The sequence below is a fragment of the Aptenodytes forsteri genome, unplaced genomic scaffold, assembly GCF_000699145.1.
Source record: "Aptenodytes forsteri isolate BGI_AS27 unplaced genomic scaffold, ASM69914v1 Scaffold128, whole genome shotgun sequence".
NCBI classification, from domain to species: domain Eukaryota; kingdom Metazoa; phylum Chordata; class Aves; order Sphenisciformes; family Spheniscidae; genus Aptenodytes; species Aptenodytes forsteri.
In genome coordinates this window covers 235,527-259,387 of record NW_008794880.1, presented here as the reverse complement: position 1 = coordinate 259,387, position 23,861 = coordinate 235,527, and the positions used below count along the sequence as shown (strand labels likewise).

Below are 23,861 nucleotides of genomic sequence, written 5' to 3'. Positions count from 1 at the left end.
CAAAATGACAACATTTAAGTTGTTACTTACTGGAGAAATAAAGACAGTAGAAATAAAGTATGGGTTTTTTATCCTAAAAGATAGTATTTCAGATCTGATTCAGGTCAATGCGGAAATAAAATTATTAGTACACATATTCAGTTGATTGTATGATATAAGCTAAAAAACTTTCCATTTGTTTGGCAGTGGGTAGAGGGAGGAGTTATTGCTACGCTAGGTCTACTAGAACTGTAGAAAAGAGAGCAAGGTTACTAACTGCATTCATATCAAAGCCAGTGACTCTTCACTACAGTATTTGAAAAAGCACAGTAACTGTGTGGCAGTAAATGATCCCTACAGAGAAGAAATGACGGAAAACAGTGAGGGGGGAGCAGGCAGAGCTATGATCCAGAGACCTCAGTATCTGTCTGTTAGCAGAGCCACCAAACCGATGCATGAATGCAGTGTGTAGCTGGTCGTGAATCTTTTGACAAATTATTTTCACCATATAAAAACTGATTAAACCAAACTGATTTTCTTGGGGAAATGTATCATTTTCAGGATATTTTCATCAGAAATAGTTCTCGGAGCAGGATGGAAGTCTTTTGCGAGAAAGACTAATGGGAAAAAAAAACCACAAAGACTGCAGGGCAGCTATCCCACAGACCTGATCTTTTGATCATCCAGTCCATGGGTCCTCCTGGAGCTCAACCCTATTCTGACAGAGCGGTGCAGGGACTGAGTTCATGTATCTTGGTCTGACATGGAGCTGGGATGCAGATAAGATGTGAAACATGGGCCCAGCGCTGAATAGCATTCTCACATCCCATGATACAGATATACTCACTCACATTATAGCCTGGTACTTAGGGTTCTCGGCTTGATCCCCCACATCCCAGATAAGTGCCCTGATATGGGACATAGAAATAGAAGGGATTGCCCAAGTCATCAAGTCTAATACCTGAACTGAAGGCAATCACTTAATAATGACTGTGCTACAAGGCACCTGTAGAGTACACATCTATTCACCATCTACAGCAAGTCACAAAACACTCCCTAATAAACTTTATTAAACTTGCAAACTTTAATACAAAATATCAGAAAAAGCCTGAAAAACTACACAAGGAGCAGGGGAGTCAGGAGCATTGTTAATGTCATAACTTTCTGCAACAGCTGAGAATGTCTAGATGATCCTAAGATATGTATGTTGCAGTGTCTAATGATTAATCATTCAGAGTTGAGCAGCTTTATCATCTGAAATTGAGAGACCAAACAGTGGAGAAATTCATCTTCCACAAAAGACAGCTGAGTTCTTTGTGTGAATCAAGACATATCTATATTGCATTTCCTGTTGCATCTACAGTGTTTCTGAAAACAAGTTTAGCTTTTTTTATAGTATTTGAACCTTATTGCATTAGAGACGTAAGTCAAGTGAAGCACTAACACTTGAGCACTGGATCTCCCAAATTTTAGGATTCAGTTTCATCTTAATGCAAAATAGGACAATATGCAAAGTCTTGAGTATAACAGAATAAAAAGTATGAAGTCAAGACAACTGGTTCCTCCCAACTTCTAATATGGAGTAAGATTTAACCTGAAAAGCTTTGTAGAAAATTCAATTTAAGGTTTGTAGAATATTCACAGGTGCACCAGGAGACATATAATATTAGCTAAATGCATTCTGAAGATCTTCATGCAGTGCTATACCCATTACACAAGCTTATATTCCTCAAGAATATACCAGACGCATGTAAAATGTAAACAAATTAATGGTAAGATGAAGTTTTACTATTACTGCTAATATTACCAATTTGATGGGTTTTATAGCAATATTATTCCTCATGTATCTATTAAATTATTGCCACTTATAAAAGGTACTATCACTTACATCTGCTCAATTATAAAACAATCTCAGGAGCATTTTGAAGCATAGGATTACTTACTAGACCACATACTACAACATGGAATATGTTGTATATGGTCTATGTATATTTCATCCCTGACTCAAAATTACTTGCAAAGGATGCTGCAACTAACAGTCATTTAACAAAGAAAAACTCAAATCCTGCTAAATAATATTTGCATATGGGATTTAAAATGCAAAATACCTCAAAATAATTATGTTCTTTTGAATTGGGGGTTTTGTCTGACAGCATGCAGTCAAGTGTATAATGAGATCATTCTGGCTGGTAATCACACCAGGATGGATGAAACTGAGTGTTGGTCAGAATGCATGCACTTTGATGAGCACTCATTTGCAAAAATTGCCCAAAACTCCCATGAAAGCTAATTTTTTTTGACTGTACTTTAATGAATAATAATAAAAAGTAATGAATAGCCAGAAAATGTTTAGTATATGTCAAGCAGCAGCCTTTTTCTCTCACTTTGCAGAGAAAATGTAAGCTAGTCCTTTGGAAAGTGGAATTACTTTAACAACATAAACATATTTACTGGAACATACTGGATGGGTGGAGACCTGCACGTATTTTGATAACGAACTGGTCATGTGGTATCAGTCATTCCCATGTGTTTTAACTTCAGAAACGACAGAGTATTTTTAAGAATAACATTTCATTGTTAAGGATGTTATCAGAGATATTATCCAGAGGAGCATATGATGGGGAGCAATTATCTTAATTATATACTAAAAACCTCTTAGAGGGATGATAAGGTTGTAAAGGAAAGTACATTAGAGCTGCAATATGTAAGAATTGACGTGGCTTGTGCAACCTCAAATCAGCCTTCTGTGCATACGCATTCTGAAGAAGTCTTTAATGATGATTATAATGCTGTTTCTCCACAAGACCTCTGCTGCATCAAGGACATAAAGGAGTGGGGGAAATGGACAATGGAACAAACCAAATTATGACACATTACTCTAGAAATGTGGCTGGAGAAATAATATTATAAATAAATAGAGATGTGAAATATTTTCCTTAAATACCAAACAGAAACCCAGATGAAAATATGCTCATATGAAAATATCCAAAGGGAATGTTAAATGAGAGTTACTAAAGCTAGAACCTATGGCATTATCTCACGCTGCCCAGGACTGCTTAGAGTGGAAGCAGAGGTGGATGAACTATTATTGAAATCTTTTATCATTCACCTTCTCTCATTCATTTGTTCTGTTAATACATTTACAATTTGAGTCACACCCTAATGAAAGTGGCGCTTATTTTGCACCACAGGAGTTAAATTTTATTTTTCATCTCCCTTTGTAAATTCTATCAAGAAAGCCGATTCCCACATCGTACAAGAAATTGAAACAATAAAGAGTGGATATGTTTTATTCTTTAAACATTAGATAGGGGATATACGCACTGTTGGTATAACTCTACTGAAAACAGGCTACAGCCATATAAAGAAAGAATATGGAACAGGACCTGTATACATAAAGTGTATATGGATCACCTGGATCTGTTTCATAGGTGATATCAGAAACCTGGCTTACCTGAACTACCTAGGAATGAACTTCACTGTAAAAAGAATTTTCAGGCTATCTCACCCACCTCCTGAAACCTACCCAAAGATAATTAAAATGGGTCATAGCTTTCACATGTTGTCACAATGTGATTTTAGGGAGGTAGCTAACTGGGCAGAAATCAGAGATGCACACCACACTGACCCATCTACAGCCACTTCCAACTACAACAGTGTTATAATACCTAAAGAGGTATCCTCTCCTGATTTCATATGAAATCAGAAGAAAAGGGAAGTATTCTCACAGACAGTACCTCCTTTTTCATCTTATACTACAAGACACATTTCTTCTGTTCTCATATCAATACTTAATTGACTAATTTCTAATTTTAATAAAGACCCTTCTTTTGGAAGAAGTTATATACGGTGAAAATATAACCCAACTCAAGTCCATGGCAAAACATGCCCTAACATCAATGAGGTTAGGAATATATGCCAGCCTCTGAGACTCAGATCACTTGAAGACCTACTGGTCAAAATCAGTAGGTTAATAACACCTGTCAACAAAATAGTAATTAACATAGGACCAGAAACACAGGTAAACTGTGCTCCTCTAAGAGACACAGTACCAAAAAAGCTAATATAAAGCATCCTAATTGTACTCAAAGAACTATGAAAATAACAACATCCAAAATACAGAAAATGGGTATGAAAATGTCATTATGATAAAACAGAACTCCCAAGCCGCCCATATTTTGGGGATTTGTACTTAGAGAAAATAAAAAGAACTATAAAATGCCAGAAAACACTTAAAAATAGAAAATAAATTATAAATTTATAATTTATATTATAGGAACAACTATATCAGCAAACAGTCTCCAGGCATAATTTTCAGAAATCTTTTCTTTTACATTTTTTGAAAGGTGCTTAAAACAAGTACTAGCTGTACTGAAGAAAAAACAACAAAATGCATGATAGAAGAGCTATTGTATATTTTATTCTTCCATCAGCACTCCCTTAACCTTTATTAAAATGCCATGTGAAATTAAAAAATTAAAAAACATATGATAGTGCATTAGACAAAATTGCTTCTGATAAGAAGTGTGCATTCTATACTGTGGCAGTAGGAATGACAAATACGAAACGTGTAGTCACTGAAACTCAGTCAGAACGTTAGTTTGGTTTCCCATACACTGTGTTCTGGCAAAGATTTGTATCTTGAAGCTCTGAATGTGATCCTTACATCTTTATAAATTAACCTGTGAAAACAAGTAAATTGAGAAATTCTGTACCATAGCCAAATTCTCTCCACATGGCTCAGACACAGGTTAAAGGAAGACAAAGAGGAGCAGAGAAAAAGTATGTATAGGTCTTATAACTGAGGCTGGGCATTATATTTCACTATGAATAAGTTATTGACTGAAAAATACAGCTGAAAATTGTTTGATAATTTTCAATTTTCACTTTAAAGTAAATTTCACTAAAAAGCAGGTAAATAAACAGCAAAACCAGAAAAATATTTTTGGCTGGACTAAACATAACATTTAATTGAAAAAATATGTTTTTCGGTTCAACCACTTCAGGTCTTCTTATAATCCTTATAACTTCACTCTCCTCTTCTTACACAGAAAAAGGCAAGGATATTAGGGCACAGCATGTAAATAATATCATCCAGATTTCTATAGAGGTCAATACCTTAAATGGATGCATACGTACAGAAGTAAGAGTACACACTTTTGGAAGACCTGTATGTGACATTTTACTACCCTTTGGAGTCCTCTAGCCACCATGACAAGGCCATACAGACAGACATGCATAAGGGCAATAAGAGATTTTCAGAATCATTCAGAGGCTGCCTAGAATTGCTTCTTGAAGAGCTGCTGGAGAGCTCTGACTTAGCCAAAGACAGTATGTTAGGGTTCCTCTGTCTTGACTTCAGTTGGCCATGAATACACTGAGGTTGGAAATGAGAAGCTTCTTAATCACTAGCACAGAAATCAGTGGTTCTGAAACAGACTTCTATTCAGAGTAACAGGCACAAAACCCCAACTATTTTTAAGATGTATCTTGAGATGTTTATTAAAGGAACAACACAAAGGCTAGAACCTAAGTTTTCTCCCTTTAAGGGGAATATCCCCATCATGTCAAGGCACTGTGAGACTTCATGGCCTATGAATCTTTTTCTGTGCTAAAGGTAAAGGGGGATTAGACTGTATAAAACATCCTGAGAACTGGGAAACTTTACTTAATAATGGCAGCATTTCTCTAAGGCCAAAAATTACTTAGAAGAGAAACCACTTGCTGCTTAAGAAAGACTTCAGCTATCAGGTTGTTATGGAAACACAAGCAAGCCTCTTTTGTCAGTTATCTACTCCACCAAACCGATGCATGACTCACATTACGATACACACCTATGCTTCATGTTCCTTATTGACAAGCTCTGAGTGGCTCTTCACTTCTCACTCAACATACAGATGAATTATACTCTTTGGAGATACTGTCTCCTCGAGTGATAGACAGAAGAATAAGGGACATTGATTATCATTCATACATGATGTCAGGCCCTGAGGCACTAATAAGCTTTAATGGCCCTGACCAGCCTTCTGAGGTTCTCCATTCACATCCCCCTTCCTGGAGACACCATTTCAGCTCAGCCTGGGGCCTTTAGTTCCTGCTTGAGCTACGCTGGAGGAGTGCCTGTCTTGTGCTTATGCCCGTGCCTCTGCCCTGTGCATCCAGACCCCAACTCATGGGCTGATTTCCCAGCTTGACCTTGGACCTGGTCCTGTCATCACGAACCTTCCTAGCCATCACCGGACCTCATCCTGACCTGCATATTGACTTTCTAGCTTGACTTTAGATCTACCTCATCAGCACAAACTTGCTTGATGATCTGGGCTCTTGGCTGAACCTGGCCATGATCTCTAGGTCTGCTCTGCTCATGGGTGGTGAGATAGGGCCCTGACTAGTGAGGCCCCTGCCCTGCCAGCCATGGTAGTCTCCTTCGCTCCTGCCTCCCCATCCCTGAAGGAGCAGCTGGCCCTTGCTGCTCCCTGACACACCAGGTCTGAGACTTAGTACTTAGGAAATTCAGCACTCACGGCAGGTAGGTAGTAACGATTTTGAATATGCACCACAATACCAAAAGCTTTTATGGACAATCAGTTGCTTCAGAAACACTGGTGTCAAATTAGGCTAAATTTCATAGACTCTAGCTATTTTCAGATGGTTCTGGACCAAGTGTTATATATTGCAGTTACTCTACTTCATAAGAGACTCCATTATTATGCTCTTCTCTCTACACAGCTAAGATGATCTTTCTTAATCACTGTAAGTATTTAATCCTGAGGAGTTAGACTGTAGGTCATGTGTTTAAGTGCACTATATCCTGCTATCTCTGGTTTAAAAAGTGTGCTTAAATGAAATACAGCTCTACTAGCAGTCCTTCTGTTTGAAGTAATTTGGGTGAGTGGACTTCAGAAAGGTTAGTGCATGATCCTTCAGATCAATTACAGTTTCAAAATGATGAAGCATGGGTGACTAAGGCTAGCCTCTTGAATTTCCATTCATCCAGGCAATTTTGTATATCTGGCAGTGTGATGGTTCCTTCTTGTGGCCACTTTGCACTGGTTTGCTTATAGCTAGAAAATAACTGCACAAAAGCAAAGGTATAAATTCATTAAACAAGAAAAGATGCATTTGCTATCTTAGCCTCAATCTGGAGAATTGAAATGTCCAAATATTCAGGATAGGTGCTGCAAAGATTTGTTACGGAAGTCAGTCAGAAACTGATGATCTGACAAATAGCACTTTATTTACCAAGCCAAGTATTTAATGATTTTGGAAACTATGTAGAAGATTCATATTTTAACTTTGATAGAAATGTTATCACAGCTAGGCTATTTTTCAATTCAGGTTTCTAAAGAACTGTAGCCTAGATATCTGTATGAGATTGCTGACAGAGTGTTATATAGTAGACACGAGAATACAAGCAGAGATGAGCTGGTACACCAGCTACAAATTTTCAGGTTCGCTTTCACTGTACTGACAGGAGAGGAATGCCAGGCTGAGAAAGCAAAAAAACCCTAATGTTGCAGTAGATAGGCCAGCTTGGGGACAGTTTGATATGTTGTAATAATTCAGAGACAAGCATTTTTTGTTAGTTTCCCTGCTGTGATTATGAGGTTATAAGAAAAAGGTATCAATTACAGATTTATTATCTTGCATGGTCCTCCTTACAAGTTGCTGGCATTTAAGCACAAATTAAGTAATTTTTCTAAATAACAAAACCATCATGAGACTGACAACAGCCAGATTTCTACAAAGTACATTTAACCGGGTAGATGACCAGAATAGCTGCTTTATGTTTCAACTCCTTGCCTTGTGTTTGCCTGCTACAGGCTAGTGGCAACACATCACATATCTAAGGACATTTTTATCGCCTTGACAGAAGCCGTATCTTAGATGTAACTGGGTAGGGTAGTCGTACCAGAGCTATCTTTAACATTGCTGACTTGGGAGTTGCTGACTGTGTGGTGGCTGAGAGCTCAGCATAAGTGAAGCCCCTAAGTATTTACCTTATTTCTCAGCTGGATTTTGCAGCCCACACTGAGTTCTGCATTGCCACAGCTGAGCTCTTTCCAGAGTTGAAGATGGCTCACTAAGATCTGCTCGACCTGCAGCCACAGTAAAGTAACATAACTGGAAAAAATAGGTCCTTGAACTAGAACTTCCTTATCCAAGGATGATTTTCATGCAGTTTATGGACAGCAATGTCTCTTCCTGTTATTGAGATGCTGTATTAAAACCTTCGTTAATCTGCATGGACAGATCAACTTTCCCAAAGGAGGATTTTTTTTTCACCAAGTTGTTCATGAAAAAAACAGAGTTTGAAAAGTTCTCTCTAATTCCTAATGATACTCAATGAGACCTAAAAATATTTTAAGTAGTACTGGCCATCATTCACTATTATTAAAAATTTAGCATATAGACTGCCACCTGGTCTCACTCCTAGGGAGTTTCTGTAGTAGAAACTACAGAGGCAGACTGAAAGAAATATGATTGCTCTATTGGGTATGGACACACACTTAATTCCAATAAAAAAAATATATTTATTAACATTTCTTCTGTAATGTAGCCCAGATTTCATTCAATATTTCTGCTAAATAAAGTGTATGACATTATGAGGTGCAAGGATGGAGTCTAGTACAAAACGTCCAAGCTACCAAGGATGCAAGTTAAGTCTGTAAGGGTCTTCAACAGCATAGGCCCAAATACAGCATGGCGCTGCACCTGAACTTCTGCTACCAGTATCCTAGACACTAGATAACCGATCAAAAACACACTAACTTCATGAAGAAACATGTCAATGCCTACTTTAGCATTAGAATTATCTAGTGCCTTGAGCTTCAGCCATTTATTAAAACTTTACACCTTTTCCGAGATGATTTGTTACTACAGTTCACAAAATTTAATTACATCCTTAAGATCAAAAGGGCAATACTAATGCATGCCTTATGAACTAATAAAATTTTATGGTTATTTTTCAAGGTTAAATACGTCATGTGATTTTTTTTTTTTTTTTTAATGGAAGGGCAGTCTAAAAATTAAAATGACTAGTAGAAACGTCTAGTTTAAAGGAATGAGGATACCGTTCTGGAATAGCCCAACAGAAAGATTAGTAAGATTGATTCACAAATCAATTAATTTATGAAATTAATTTTGAGATTGATTTATGAAATTTTAAATCCAAATTCGTATTTTACTTAGCAGAAAAATTTGTCTCAAAGAGTGCAGTATTTCAGAATATTCCTATCAAGTCTTAACTGTTAGTTTAAAAGCAGAGATACTGAGACAGAGATGCTAACACACTCTGCCAACTTTGTCCTATCAATCAGCTCCAGAAACAAAGAACAGCTTAACTTAAACTCAGACACACATGCAGTCTTTTTTATTCTTAGATCAGTCCTAATTAGAAGCAATTGTTTTAGCTGCCAGCATAAACCAATAATGTAACTGTTCTTCTTCCTATATAAACCTAATTTCTTGCAAACAGACATAAAACTGACACAACATAGGATTTCACAAGTGGAAGTAACAAACTTTATGACTACTTTTATTCCCTTTCTGTTCAGTTTTTCTCCCTTATATCTAACAATCCTTTACCATTTGGTGCATGGAGTTCTCATCCTCTGCTATTCCCTACCAGTTCAAGAATAAGATTCAGGAAATTAAAGATAATATGGAGACCTACAGAGCAGTCTGGTTTTCTCCCCAGTAGATCAGAGAATTATGACTGGCAAGGTGACTATTCCCAACCTGTTAGGACTTTACTGGCAGGGCAGATAATAGTTACAACATGCAGCTCTACAGCTTGAAAGGCCAGCCAGAATGACCTTTCCTCTCAATATAGGAAAGGAGAATTTTCAGTCACTGAGGGCAGTCAGCCTCACTTCTACTGCCAAGAGGTAGTAATGCCCGGACAGTGGGGAGAGTTGATCAGTGTCCTACCACCTAGGGAAAGGAAACTGACAGATGCAATTTCATGTTCAAATTGCTGCCTCATGCTTTGAAATGAACACTACACATGACATAGTGCAGCAGTTTGAAACAGTATTCCCAACAACAGCATGCCTCAGTGACACAAAAATAGGGAAACTCAGGAAAAAAGGCATGCAAATTAGGTATTTGTTTTAAATGAAGGAACTCTGTAATCATACATAACGTATTCAAGCAATAAATCTGTATGAACTGAAGTGGCAGGCTGACATTCACATACAATTATGCATAGTGTTAAATACCTTATAACTGTGAGTGACATAGTTGATTTCATTTAGGCCATTCGTAGTATACGATAACGGCCAGCTCGATTACAGCTATAGCTTACAAGCCAGGCCAGTTAAGATAACTACTACGTTTACAGCTTAAAATAAAATCACATTTTGGAATCTGCTTATCTATACAGCCAAATGTTCTTCCCAATAAAATGCCAAGGAAAAGATCACAGTGGTATACGGAAAGCTAAGACAGAAGGCATTACAGTACAGTTGTATTGTCAACTCATTGACCTTGTTAAATCTTATAAAGATGATGGGTGCCCTCATGAATGTCCTACAGCTTCCTTGGTTATTCTCTGGGCCTCTGATACACACCATATTTCACCATACACAAAACATATTTCCAGATTAAGACCTAAAAATGTCCTTTTTAGGATCTGTTTTTCATACTGATCTTAATGGACTTACTATGCCTAAGAAAAATACCTGTGTTCAGCAGACAGCACACTTCCAAAGCCTGGCATTTTAACTAGCAAAAAGTCTATCTTTTTTTTTTTAATACTAATTGCAATGGAAAGCTTTGTAGTTGAGCCCCATTACTACGGAGGCAGATAATGAACTCCCTCGGCCAATTTATGGGGTAGAGGTATGGCAGTCTTCCCATTGCAATATGTATGTTTATGGTGATTAATCAAGTAGAAGTCTGAAAAACAAGGATAATATGGCATTTTCTTCCTCTAGTGAACAACAACCCATAATATTGTCCTGCACAGTTGTCCTGGTTTCGGCAGGGATAGAGTTAATTTCCTTCCCAGTAGCTGGTACAGTGCTGTGTTTTGCATTTAGGATGAGAACAATGTTGATAACACACTGATGTTTTAGTTGTTGCTACGTAGTGCTTACACTAGTCAAGGACTTTTCAGCTCCCCATGCTCTACCGACTGAGAAGGCTGGAGGTGCACAAGAAGCTGGGAGGGGGCAGAGCCAGGACAGCTGACCCAAACTGGCCAAAGGGATATTCCATACCATGTGATGTCATGCTCAGTATATAAAGCTGGGGGAAGAAGAAGGAAGGGGGGGATGTTTGGAGTGATGGCGTTTGTCTTCCCAAGTAACCGTTACGCGTGATGGAGCCCTGCTTTCCTGGAGATGGCTGAACACCTGCCTGCCGATGGGAAGTAGTGAATGAATTCCTTGTTTTGCTTTGCTTGCGTGTGCGGCTTTTGCTTTACCTATTAAACTGTCTTTATCTCAACCCACGAGTTTTCTCACTTTTACCCTTCCGATTCTCTCCCCCATCCCACCGGGGGGGAGTGAGCGAGCGGCTGCGTGGGGCTCAGTTGCCGCCTGAGGTTAAACCACGACAACAGTCTGCTAATTTTTTAGATTATCAGAGCCAAAAAAACATCAACAAAGTAAACCTTCAGTTACACAAGTAGTCGTGCTCATGTTCGAGTCAGATTCTGGTCCACTCTGCGCAACTATGCTATAAAGATGCTATCCTATTTTGTGCCACCTCTTAGATCACTGTTCCTAATGCAGGTTCCCTCAAGTCTTCTTTAGCCCAAATTTTATGGAGAGGTGGGAATCATGATCCACTCCACCTCACCCTGCGGACTCCAAAGCTGTATCTTGATATCTGGCCCTTATATACTGTGCCTGATACAGCTTTAGCACCCTTCCAATTCTAGTTCAGCTGTGAAATCAAGAAGGTGCTTCCCTTTATACAGACTAGATGATAGGTAACATGATGTTAGTCAACAATCATCTGTCATTCTTACGTATTTCCCAAATCATGATTCATAATCAAGACAGCACAGGTCGAAAAGCCAATTGCCCATTTCAAATAGGTCTGTGCTGCTGAGAACTGCCATTTGTCAAAGCAGACTCTCAGTCCAATTACGTATAGTGAAATTATTATATTCTGAAATTCCTGTACCAGGTGGTGACTAATGAAGAGTTCAAACAAGGGTAATGGAAGAGAGCATATAATTTTGGAGAACATGCATAATTCTATTGTTTTTTAACTACTGTAACTCATTGCTTTTCAAACCTGTATAACACAAACAGCAGTCTGCCAAACTGTCATTTAATATTTCTATCCATTCTCATTCACTGTTTCATTTTCAAAAACGAGCAGATCTTCCTTTATGTAACATGGAAATACAGAGTACTTTAAATTTTGAATCAGTTGTATAATGCTGTTGCTAAGCACTTCATTAAAAACAGAAACAGGTTGGTAAATGGATTACTGCAAAAGGCTGGGCTTAAAGAAATTCGATTTCTAATTTGGCTTTTTGCAATCTTCTTATCTTTATCTAGGAAATTATTTAAACCTCTGCTTTGTTTTCCCTTCTACAGCATTTTGCTATTAATCTTTATTCTGATATTAAGCTCTTATGGTAGCTAACGGAAGACTATAATCACGCTGTGATAAGTAAACAGAGTACTGTATTCTTAAAAATATAAACCTATACCTTCTATATATAATTCTACACCCTCTATAACATTACACTTACACCAAAGACTATGTAAAGGATTATTTGGTGATTTACCTGGTCTTGAGGAAGGTACTCTTGCTATCTCTAGGGAACAAGGTTTTTTGGTCACTGCTATGTCTATCGAATCACAAAGACTGCTGTCATTTTCTGAAGGAACTGCATCCAGAGGTACAGAGGGTATTGCTTCCAATGCATAACCTCTCTTCTTTGAGTAAGATTCCTGAAATGCAAAAATTTAAGTAGGTAAGAGAGAGATTTCTCAGATGACACAGGAAAAGAACCAGGTTCAATAACTCTGGCTAGCAGGGTTTAAAATTCAGCAAATTAAATACCGCATTCTGCTGAAATCCAAATTGTAACAGACTGGAAGGATTACTTGCACGCTAGAAGATAACATTTCTTGCTTCTTTAAATTTTTGTGTAATTAAGTTCTTTTTTAGTTACAGAAATGTCTTTATTCATCAAACTTTGTATTTAGCAAAAGCTCCAACATAACTGGTCTTGCCATACCTGCTTTGCTAGGTTCTAATAAAGTGGATATCTCTTATTCAATTTTTTTAATTATATCTCATGAAAGTGACAATTACATTAACCACTGCAATTACTTTCTCTTTGGGGATGGTTTTACAATATGTTTATATTATATATAAGAAAGCTAAAGATATGCCGTCTAAATTTTGATGGCAGAATCCCAGGTTGTAAATGAAAATGAATTACTGCTCTATATTTGAGTGCACAGCAAATGGCTCAAGGTCCCTTAACAGTAATACGTATAGTGAATTCCCATCATTAGCAAATGTTGAGGGAGGGAAAAAAGGAATTAGTCAGAAGTTTTGCTGGTACACTAAACTGTCCAATCAAGCAGACTGTCTCTGCTTTAGAACATGAAGAATAAGATACCATACAGTTTCACCAGAGATTCTTGATTTGTGATTTTTTTTTTTTTTTAATCCTGGCAGAAAGCAATTGCATGGGCAAAGACATATTTCCACATCTTTATTACATTGGACATACAGGTGCCTGGGAAAGTCAAGCACCGCACATAAATCAAATATGATATAATAAAATGCAAAGGGCCATAAAGCACCCTGACGGTTAGATATTATCATAGCACTACTCAGAAAATGGTTGAAGAATGTGATGAAGAGAACAGGATGTGGAATAACAATTTCTTCAACAAGAACAACTCATATTGCCCAAGGTAAACTATGGCTGTAGATAACAGTCCCTTTTTTAGGTAAATGATTTATACTGTTAGTGGACCACTACACTACCGAACTTTTTGCAGTTTTTCCTGCTCGTTGTGTCGTGACCTGATTTTTATGAATGTTCATAATCTGGTAATAATTCAAGGCCTCTCAAAGGATAGGGTTGAGATGGCAGCAACAGGAGCTCCCCTTCAAAATTCTACTTGATGATTTCAATAGAACCAAATTTTAAATGACTCCTATGTTAACCCACCACTGAATAAAGAACTTGAAAATGAATACTGGAAACAGTTAACAGGGAAAAAATCATACAAAATAAAATAAACAGAATACTAACAAGCATTTGTAATAAAAAATGAGTATGTACTAGCAAACAATGCAAGATTAGCAGTCAGTGTTCAAAAAAACATGCCTAAAAGAGGAATGTGATTGCATCTCTACCTTTTTTACCCTTTCCTCTTTATGTCTAGTCAGAGTATGAGCTCTCTGTATTAGCAATTTTACTGATATATCTAATAGTTAACTAGTTTCAGCTAGCAGACTCCAAAGACAGAACAAAGTTTGTAAGTGGGCTTACTGCAGCTCCAAATACAACTTTTTAAACTTCAGCCATCTCATTCCTTAAATGAAGTTAACAGAAAATTATTCCTGCAGCCCACATCCTGTAAAAAAAAAAAAAAAAGCTTTTTTATTTTATTTTACATCCTGCAAATAACACTTGCATAAAACGAAGCATGGATATTAGGAAGAGTACAAGTGAAATCAAGAAGTTTATAAATACAGAGTTTTATTACTGGAATAAATGTGCATGAGTTGAAACCTTAGGTTTAAATTAGAGATGATTTTAAAAACCTTGTAATGTATAAATAACAGCACTGTTAACTCTGTACTATATTCCTGCCTTTTTATCACAATAAATATAGAAAATATTTCTTCCTAGACTGCACTGTGTAATGTGGAGGCATCGAAGTGGCTGAAGTGCAACTGCAGGACAAGAGGAGGATTCCTTCCTACCTTGAGAAAAAGGAATTTCTACCTTGTCCATTTAAGTCTGCTGCAAAAAGACAGAGGCAAAAATTTATTTACCAAAGCAATGACTAGAACAGCAGACTTCAATTTAGTCCTTGTACATACAAGTTTCTATAAGAGTAAATCAGAATGTCAAAACCCTAGAGTAAATCTGCCTAGAGGAGCCCATGAAGAAATAGTGCCGCCTTAAAATTGTCACCAAACACCGAAGTGAAACCCTGCTCAGCTCCTTAATTCAGCTACAGAAAAAAGCCATTAAAAATTGATATATGAAACATAAGAATAGACATTGGCTGATAGTTTATATCTATGTCACCCAATATTCTGTCTACAAAGGCAGCCAACAGTGCTGGCCTAGAGAACAGTGAGACAAGCACAAGACCAGGACAAGCATGTAGTAGTACTTCTCCTCCTACAACCCTTTGAGGGTCCCACACTTCAAAATCAAAAGGTGCTTTGTTTTGCATGTCCACCAATCAAACTTTCAAAAATTACCTTCTCAAGTTGCCTTTAGAGCACATGTCCCTTTTTACAGTTTGCATGCACCCCATTTTGTTTTTAGCTATCTCACCAAGTTTGACATCCCTAATTCTTGTACTTTAGAAGGCAACGAATGGTTGTTCTTTACTTATCCTCTCCTTGTGATTTCACAGACCTCTATCCCACTTCCCTCTGTCCTCTCCTTTAGGGAATGAGAAATTCTAATCTACTCACCCAGCTGTTCCAGCCTTTTGACCATCCCTGTCACCCCTCACCCTCTCAGTCTTCAGTGATGTGACAGGGATCAGATTTTCACATGGCATTCAAGATGAGGGCTCAACAAGTATTCATACTGACATAATGATGTTCCCTCTTTTGTACTCTACTCTTTTCCTAATTGCTCTTAACATTCAATTTGATTTTCTGAATGTTATTCAACATTCTGTAATTAACATTGCAAGAATATAAATGTCAGAGAAGAATAAAAAAAAATGATGGGGTTACTGAGAATATGGTTGGAATGTAAATTACTGACAAGTATATTCTTCCTAAATCTCTCCCTAATAAAGCAAATATGATAATAGTATGCCAAGCAGAACTTAAAAAGAATTGTTAATACTTTAAAAAGTCTGGAATCCTATCAACTGATTAAGTGAAGATGATAAGCCTTAATTTAAAAGTGCATATGTAGTAAAAAAGACAAACTTCTCATTGCTGGAGAAAAGCAATGTAAAGTGTTCTGGTTGCTGCACTGTGTTCTCCATTTTGCAGGTACTGAGCATATTCTAGAAATTTTTAAGCTCTAAACTAGTTCAAGTTAGATGTTAGCAGATGACATAAAATTGTCTTCAAGTATCAGGCATCAAGCAATGTGATTCTGTTTTTTTCTAAGATTAAAAGCTCTTCAGCATTCTTCTCAATAACATCAGTTCTGTTGTCTCACCTCACCCACTGCAATGAGCAGTAACTCTACAGTAATCCTACATGTCCTAGATATTTTCATCTGCATAATAAAAACTTCTAAAGAAATACTCTTCCATTACAGTTGAATCTTTAGTCCGGAAATCAAAATAATCTGAATTTAATTCTTTTAAATTAAATTAGAGATTATTCAATCACTAACTTCTGTAAACTATTCCAAAAAGTTGAAGATGACACATGTAGCTGACTACCACTATTAAGTCAGAATTAGTTCTTATTTGAAATTACAACTTCATAAAAGTAATGTGCTGGGCTGCCAGTACATTAAAATAAGTATTTTTGTGGAAAGGATAAAAATACATACACAATAGAAGTGAGAGAAAAAGAGAAGAGTGAGAGTGGGTGAGTCACTGGGAAAGCATTAGAGAACAGTTGCCCGTACTGATAAAATATAAATTAGATTTTTGCCTTGTAGAAAGAAACAGCAATGTGAGATTGAAGTTGCAGAGCACATGCCAGGGACGCACCATGGCCCTTACTCAGAGGCTTCCAGCCAGCTGGGTCTCTTCTGAGCATATGCTCATGTAATACCTATCATGAAATCTGAAGCCTAAACAGGACTAGAAAATAGAAAGGGGGGGGAGAGGGGAGGATGTGATTGTTGATCAGTGGGAATGAATTTGCTTCTGAAATATTTATATGGCAATTGCAAATGGTTATATACAAGTGTGAAACAATATTCCATAACATGAGTAAATCTTCAAAAACTACATGACGTTGAGTTAGGCCTTTTTTCCACATTTCTGCCAAGCTTCTAGCTACTCTTGCTTCTGCCTTCTAGATAGTCTTGCATTCCTTATAAGAATCAGTCTGAATGATGTATGCTCAAGGACTGAGATATAAGCAGCATACACAAATTTGTGTTTGTATGACCTAAGAATAAAGTGATAGAGGCTCAGTAGGCATCTAATCTGAACTGACATTTTGACGAGAAGATAGAATTTGTATTTAACTGAAAATTTTTCATACCATCCATGTCCTTTCCTATAGAAATCAGGTCAGTTGAAGTTTTATTACTTCCCTGGAACATGGGACAACACGTCACAGTCAGACATGACTGCCTGATGAGCAACAGCAGAAAAACTGTTCTTTAAAGATGTACTGTTACATCTCATTCATGACAGTGATAATACTTGTAGGTATGTTGTGTCTCACCAGGCAATTATTAACTTATTTATAACTTAAAAATTCTAAATTTATGAACAGTTGTCTTGACCTCCTGGAGTCTAGACTATTCACAGCTGAAGGCCACACCGTATCCTGCTATTTGAAAACTTACTAGATCTGGATTTGCTTAAGTCTCTCTGATACATGATTTCCTTGTCATTAAACACTAACTGTCCTCACAGTTTATGTAAGACACCTAATAAGAATCACAAAGGTTAGAAGAAATAGTTATTTTAGCCCTAAGGCACTTTTTTGGAAAGTATGGGGAGCAAGAATGCCCCTATGCATATTTATACTTGAAAATATAAGTTAAGGACACTGGTTTAGAAAAAGAATGGTTAGGGGGCAGTTTCAATGGTTTTAAATTATATTTTCAGATAATTCAGACTTTTAAAGAAAACTTTATGGCTATAATTATTTATTATCTGCAAACATATAAGAACAAGAAGTGGAAGTAAGATACCCAGGGTTTCCTTTCTTCTGAATAATAAACCTTAAAGAAGAAATATTCTCATAAATGTAGAAAGGAAAAATGCAATATATCTGCCACCTTTAGAAAATTTCTTTTTCATTTCTATAGATAACGAAGAACTGCTATTAAATTCTGACATACCCCTTGAGATCCACCAAGGTATCGTATCTTCTCTCCTGGCTTGCTGCATGCCAGCGGACCAGCATGAAGAATCCAAGCAGCTCTTCTTCCATCGTAGTGGGATAAATTCTGCCTAGTTGTTCTTTAGGAGAGTACTATGATACTTCTATTAACAAAACTTTGGAGAGTTATTGATCCTAAACGTTCTGTCAGCCCAAAGCTGATGATTACCGTGAGAGTGAGCAATGACTATTGCATTTATGCCATTTATATAATAGATCATAGAATTATTTTGGGTTGGAAGGGACCTCTAAAGGTCATCTAGTCCAACCCCTCTGCCGTGGGCAGGGACATCTTCAACTAGGTCAGGTTGCTCAGAGCCCCGTCCAATCTGACCTTGAACGTTTCCAGGGATGGGGCATCCACCACCTCTCTGGGCAACCTGTGCCAGTGCTTCACCACCCTCGTCATAAAAAATTTCTTCCTTATATCTGGTCTGAGTGTGTTTGCATCAAACATACTTATTGATGTTTGTAAACAGGCTGATGTATAACATTGTTGGATTGGGACATTTCACACTGAAATATTCATGATAAGTAACCAAAGGTTTCTGAGAGGAATCAAGAATTCAAGCAAGAAAGAAGTCCTGACCAGTGACTGAAAATAATTAGGATACTTTTTTGACGTGCAGCAAGGTGGTGGGGAGAATGCCCAAACCTGAAGGGTGTTGTGTGAGTTTGTCACTATAATGTACTGAGCAAAAACAATTGAAAGTATTTCCTATGTCATCATAACCCCAAAACACAACTAGATGGTGAAATATTTATTTTGACTGCCTCTCCATTGAAAGAAATCAGGAATATTACTATAATTTTATGGCTAGTATAAACACTTTTATCTATTACTAATAATTTAACCAAAGTAATTTTTATAGTATCATGTAATTAGAATAATTTTTCATGAGTCAAACTATGATAAATGTTCATTGTTAAAACAGCTAGAAACACCTGAATATGTAATTTGTCATAGAACAGATAATAAGGTTCACTTCATGATATATTACAGAATCTGGAAAATCCCCAATAATCTCATTCAAAGGTAATGACACTGGAGGATCTACTCTGGTCTGCACAAAGTATTTATAATATAGATTTTAAAAGGGTATTCTCTTTTACCCTCTCATGAAACATCTAAAACAGTGGGTTTGCTGTTGTAGGAATAATACATGTACAAAGTTATCCAAAATAATTCTTTCCTGCCAGCACCTGAAACAGCCTTTGTAAGTTTCAGTAAGCCTTCCACAGAGCTGAGAAAAACGTTCATTTTAAAAAACATGCTAGATTTGTTGTCTTCTATATTTATATTGTTAGAAATGTAAAGATGATGCATAATTTTTCGGAAACCATTCGAAAAAGTCAGATCTGCTTTTTCAAACTTTGTGTTTGAGGAAAAATGAGCATTATTTACACAGCATCCCACATGTAAGTTTATCCTCTCCTTTTCAAATGCATATTTTCACATATCTTGTTTAGAATCTAAAATTTCGTATGAAAACTCTACAGATGTCAATCCCTGAAAGCTAAAGGTTCCTACAAAGCTTTACAATACAAAACTCACTAATGTAGCCTAAACTATAAATGTCTGAAAATATGGGTAAATTGTGAGCATAATGAATGCAGTGTTAACCTCAGCAGCAGAAACATATCACTGTATTTTATGCAGAGTTTTCATAATTCTATCTGGCAGATATTCAGAATTTCAAATGAAGTTAGATTGTTGTAGTCATGTTACATGCTTTCCCATGCATACAACATTCAGGCCATGAAAAAGAGCAGATGCTTCCTCTAATAAATAACTCACTGTGACAAAGAATATACTGCAAGTCTACATAATCTGGTTTATGCAAATGGTAATGGTTGTGTGTGGCTATGTAGCATAATACAATAACTGGTTTAATAAATGATTCTTAGTTTATCTGGACAAAATGCAATTACAAACTAGAAAGTAATTTCCAGGTTAAATATCCTCCCATTTTTTCCAGTTTTCATGAACAACATTAAACAAAAAAAATGTCGTTTGAATATCAAGCTATAGGAAAATGCCTATTTAAAATAAAGGCTATTATATTAAAAAGATAAAATGAGCTGAAACCTCAGCTCCATGGAAACAATACTTCTCTGCAAGTTGCTTATGCTCTAATGCCTAGGTTTTAAAAACACACACAGAGAAAGCATTTAGTTCAATACATGGGGCAAATTTTGGTAAATTAAAAAAAATAAGAATGAAAAAATTAAGAATAGAATATTATGCATTACTAAGTATGATAATAAAACCACTAATTAATCTTTGTCAAAGTATTCAGATATCATTTTATAGCCAGAACTTCATATCTGAAGGAGGGCCCATACAAACATTTATTTTCATACAACATTTTCTCTAGTAAGAGATAAAATAACTCATTGGAAAGTGAGCAGTTTGGGCCAGAAGATGTCTCAGAAGGTGAATGAAAAGGCTGAGAAGAGCGTCACAGTTCCAAGGGTGTCAGCTTCAAAGTTCAAAACACACAGAACAGGAGGAAGGCTCTTCTGGTATCTACTGCAGTCAGAAGAAAGAAACTGCTTTCCTCTTTCCCAGAGACTGATAAATACATGTGTACTTTGTCAGGCTCTGGACTTCATTTGGTAACAGCCCAAAGATTTGAAGGTGGTTATGAAGGGACATTTTACACAATATCAGTTTGTTACATAATCCGACCTCTTCACTTAAAAAACAGAGGGTTTTCTTATTCATAAGAAAAGGATCACAACAGTTTTATAGAAAGAGTGGTAGATCTCTTGACTTACAGGGATCCCAATAATATGTGACTAACAACTGACAGATTCATTTTGAGCATCACAAAATTTTTTTTAAAGTCACTGTTAAATCACTTTCTCCTAAGCCAGTAAAAGAAATGTTTTCCACTTTGGGCTAACGTTTTTGAATGTGCCTAAGAGTAGGTGTGAAATATGAACAGAAAGAGTGAATGAGAATTTATAGTTCTGCCTTTGGACCACAAGGCAGTGAACCATTCATGCTGCTTCTCCCCAGCTGAAAAACCCATAGGCTTGGTCCAGCTCTTAAACAAGTTTTGTCTCCTACTCTACTAAAACTTACCAATCTTAGGTTTCCAATAGAAACAGCAGACATGAAGTAAAATAATCCCTCATATTATAAGGGCCAAAACCGTAGAAAATGTTATATATTGAGAAACCCTGAAGTGGAGTCAGTATTTACTAGACAGCAAATGCAGAAAAAAAATTAACACACTACTCTATGTTAAGCAGACAGGCTGAAATTTTCTCACATTTTATAGCTTCATTCCTATTAATTACTGTGCCAGTAAATGAAAAATACATGAGTTGCTATAGAGGGAGAAAGGAATTGAATACACCTAAGTAAATTTGGAAGCAAAACACATCATCTGTGTGAAGAGTAATTTTCACTATTAACATAAAGCAGAAAAGAACACTAGAACTGCAAACTGACTTGATTGGAGGGCAGGTAACATCACTAAAATGAGACATTATGGAAGACATTTTCTTTGAAAAGAAAGCTTTACTACCAAAGTGTGCTAATCCATTATCTGTTACGAATAATCTGTGCATTTTTAGAAAATATTCTGTATCTGCCCATGCATCTTGTTCTGAAGTCATGTAAATACTTTCACAAATTTGCACAATAGAAACCAACTACTTGACGCCATACATAATGGATTTAATAGAAGCTACAAATAAACAGTTGCTATTTTAGGAAAGGGAATATCCCATGTTTAAAAGTTTTCCAGTTTGATACTGAAGAAATAAAAAAATAATTATGTTTAGTATAAAAGTTATTACTGCAATAGTGTAAGCCAAGACGCTCTTAAAAGAAACCCCTCCTACACATGCTCCTACAGGAAAACAGAAAGAACAAGAAAATGTTTTTCCAAATATTAAAGTTATTGAAAGTCATATTATCAGAAATGAACATCTTTGTTGTGAATAATACCTTTATCTGGTACACACTGAAGAGAAAATGAGAAACAAAATCAACAGAGGAACAACATTTTGAAATTGTTCTTTAAAGGTCCCAGGATGCATGCCAAGTTTGTAAAAGTTAGTACCTTCTAATTAAATAGGACCAAATAACCTTTGTCTACAGTAAGCCTGGTGTGAAAGCTGAACCTAACAGTAAGAGACAATCAGAGGGAAAGTAAATTCATACTGGAAGTTAGAATAGGTATTTAAAAACTGTAAAATAAATTATTCCATTAAAAAGGGAGAAATAGGCACAATAGTAGTAGACAAATGTTAATACAATGGTGTCCGTATCTCCTGCGTTCTTAAAGAACCCAGTAATTTCCTATTTCGGATCATAGTTCAGAACCATAGTTCTGAATGGGACCCTATGAACTCTGCTGTTTCCTGGCCAAAAACGTGCCAAAACCCACTAACATTCATAACATGGATATTTAGCTTTATGGATACAAAAAGTTCCATCATCCAGTGCTATCTTATCATACTGCCTACATACTTGGCAATTTTATGAGGACTGACTTGGCCATGTTAAACTCAATTAGCCAAGACTGAAATATAAGAACACGTCAGCATAGTTACCTAATTCACTGCTCATCACTGAAGGAGAAACATTCAGCTAATAAATATGCTACTTCTTTATGGCTCTTTAAATAAGGAATCTCACTGTTTTATGTCAAAGCACTACTGCTTTAATTGTTACTATAATGATTTCTATTGTATGATAATCTACTTATTTATTGCAAATCTCAGCCTTAGTTATTGCATAACGGAAACTGAGAATATGGAGATTATATAAAATGAAGTGAATAAGGATTATAAGGGAACCAATGTCACATTTTCAATGAAATTTGAACTTACTTAACTTTCTATAGGTTCACTGCAAGAGTCCAGTTTCAGAACAGCTACCACAGAATCATATGTCTATTTGGCCAGAATTCAGGAATCTTGCCCCAGATTTGCAGTCACACTAGCTGTATGTAGTACTTTTACTACAGGTATTCTCTATTAATGCTGTGTGACCTTCCTTCATATGTGAACAAACTACTATGTCAGTGTTTCATACAAAAAAGATGGTAAAAAGTACACAAAACTCTTTGCCTACTGATTCTATTGCTCTACGTTCTGATTCAACTAATTTCTTATATTTCAACAAATGAGTAACTCAACTTCAAAATAGCAATGTAAATGCTTAAAGTTAACATACACTCAAGTAATTTGCAAACTCAAGATCCTTTCATAATTTCACGGTGAGGAAACAGAGTTAGTCAGAAAAAGAAATCTGCTACTCAGAAAGTCTGCATGTCATGTGGAACCACCTAAAGCCAGACGACAGGAAACACTCGGCAGTGGATCTTTCTTTCTGGGTCAAAAATGAGATTCTAGCCACTTACAATCCAAACTGTGGAGAGTCTGCAGTTCTTCTTTGGTCATACAGTCCTGATGAGAAACAATTGTCCTTAGGAGAAAGACGTTAAGATAGCTATCCTTAAGAGGCAGCTCAAATTTGTTCATGCACTTTTGTCCTGGTTTTGGCTGGGATAGAGTTAATTTTCTTCCTAGTAGCTGGTACAGTGCTGTGTTTTGCATTTAGGATGAGAACAATGTTGATAACACACCGATGTTTTAGTTGTTGCTAAGTAGTGCTTACACTAGTCAAGGACTTTTCAGCT

The 23,861-nt window shown here is 36.5% G+C and overlaps 1 protein-coding gene across 1 annotated transcript in view; it reads right to left on the bottom strand.

Moving 5' to 3' along the window:
- Window positions 1–23,861, bottom strand: part of ANKS1B (ankyrin repeat and sterile alpha motif domain containing 1B) — a 450,245-nt gene that overhangs the window by 300,022 nt on the left and 126,362 nt on the right. The window contains exon 10 of the mRNA XM_019470850.1: window positions 12,734–12,899. Within this exon, the coding sequence (XP_019326395.1) occupies window positions 12,734–12,899 (166 nt within the window). The remainder of the gene's footprint in view (window positions 1–12,733; window positions 12,900–23,861) is intronic.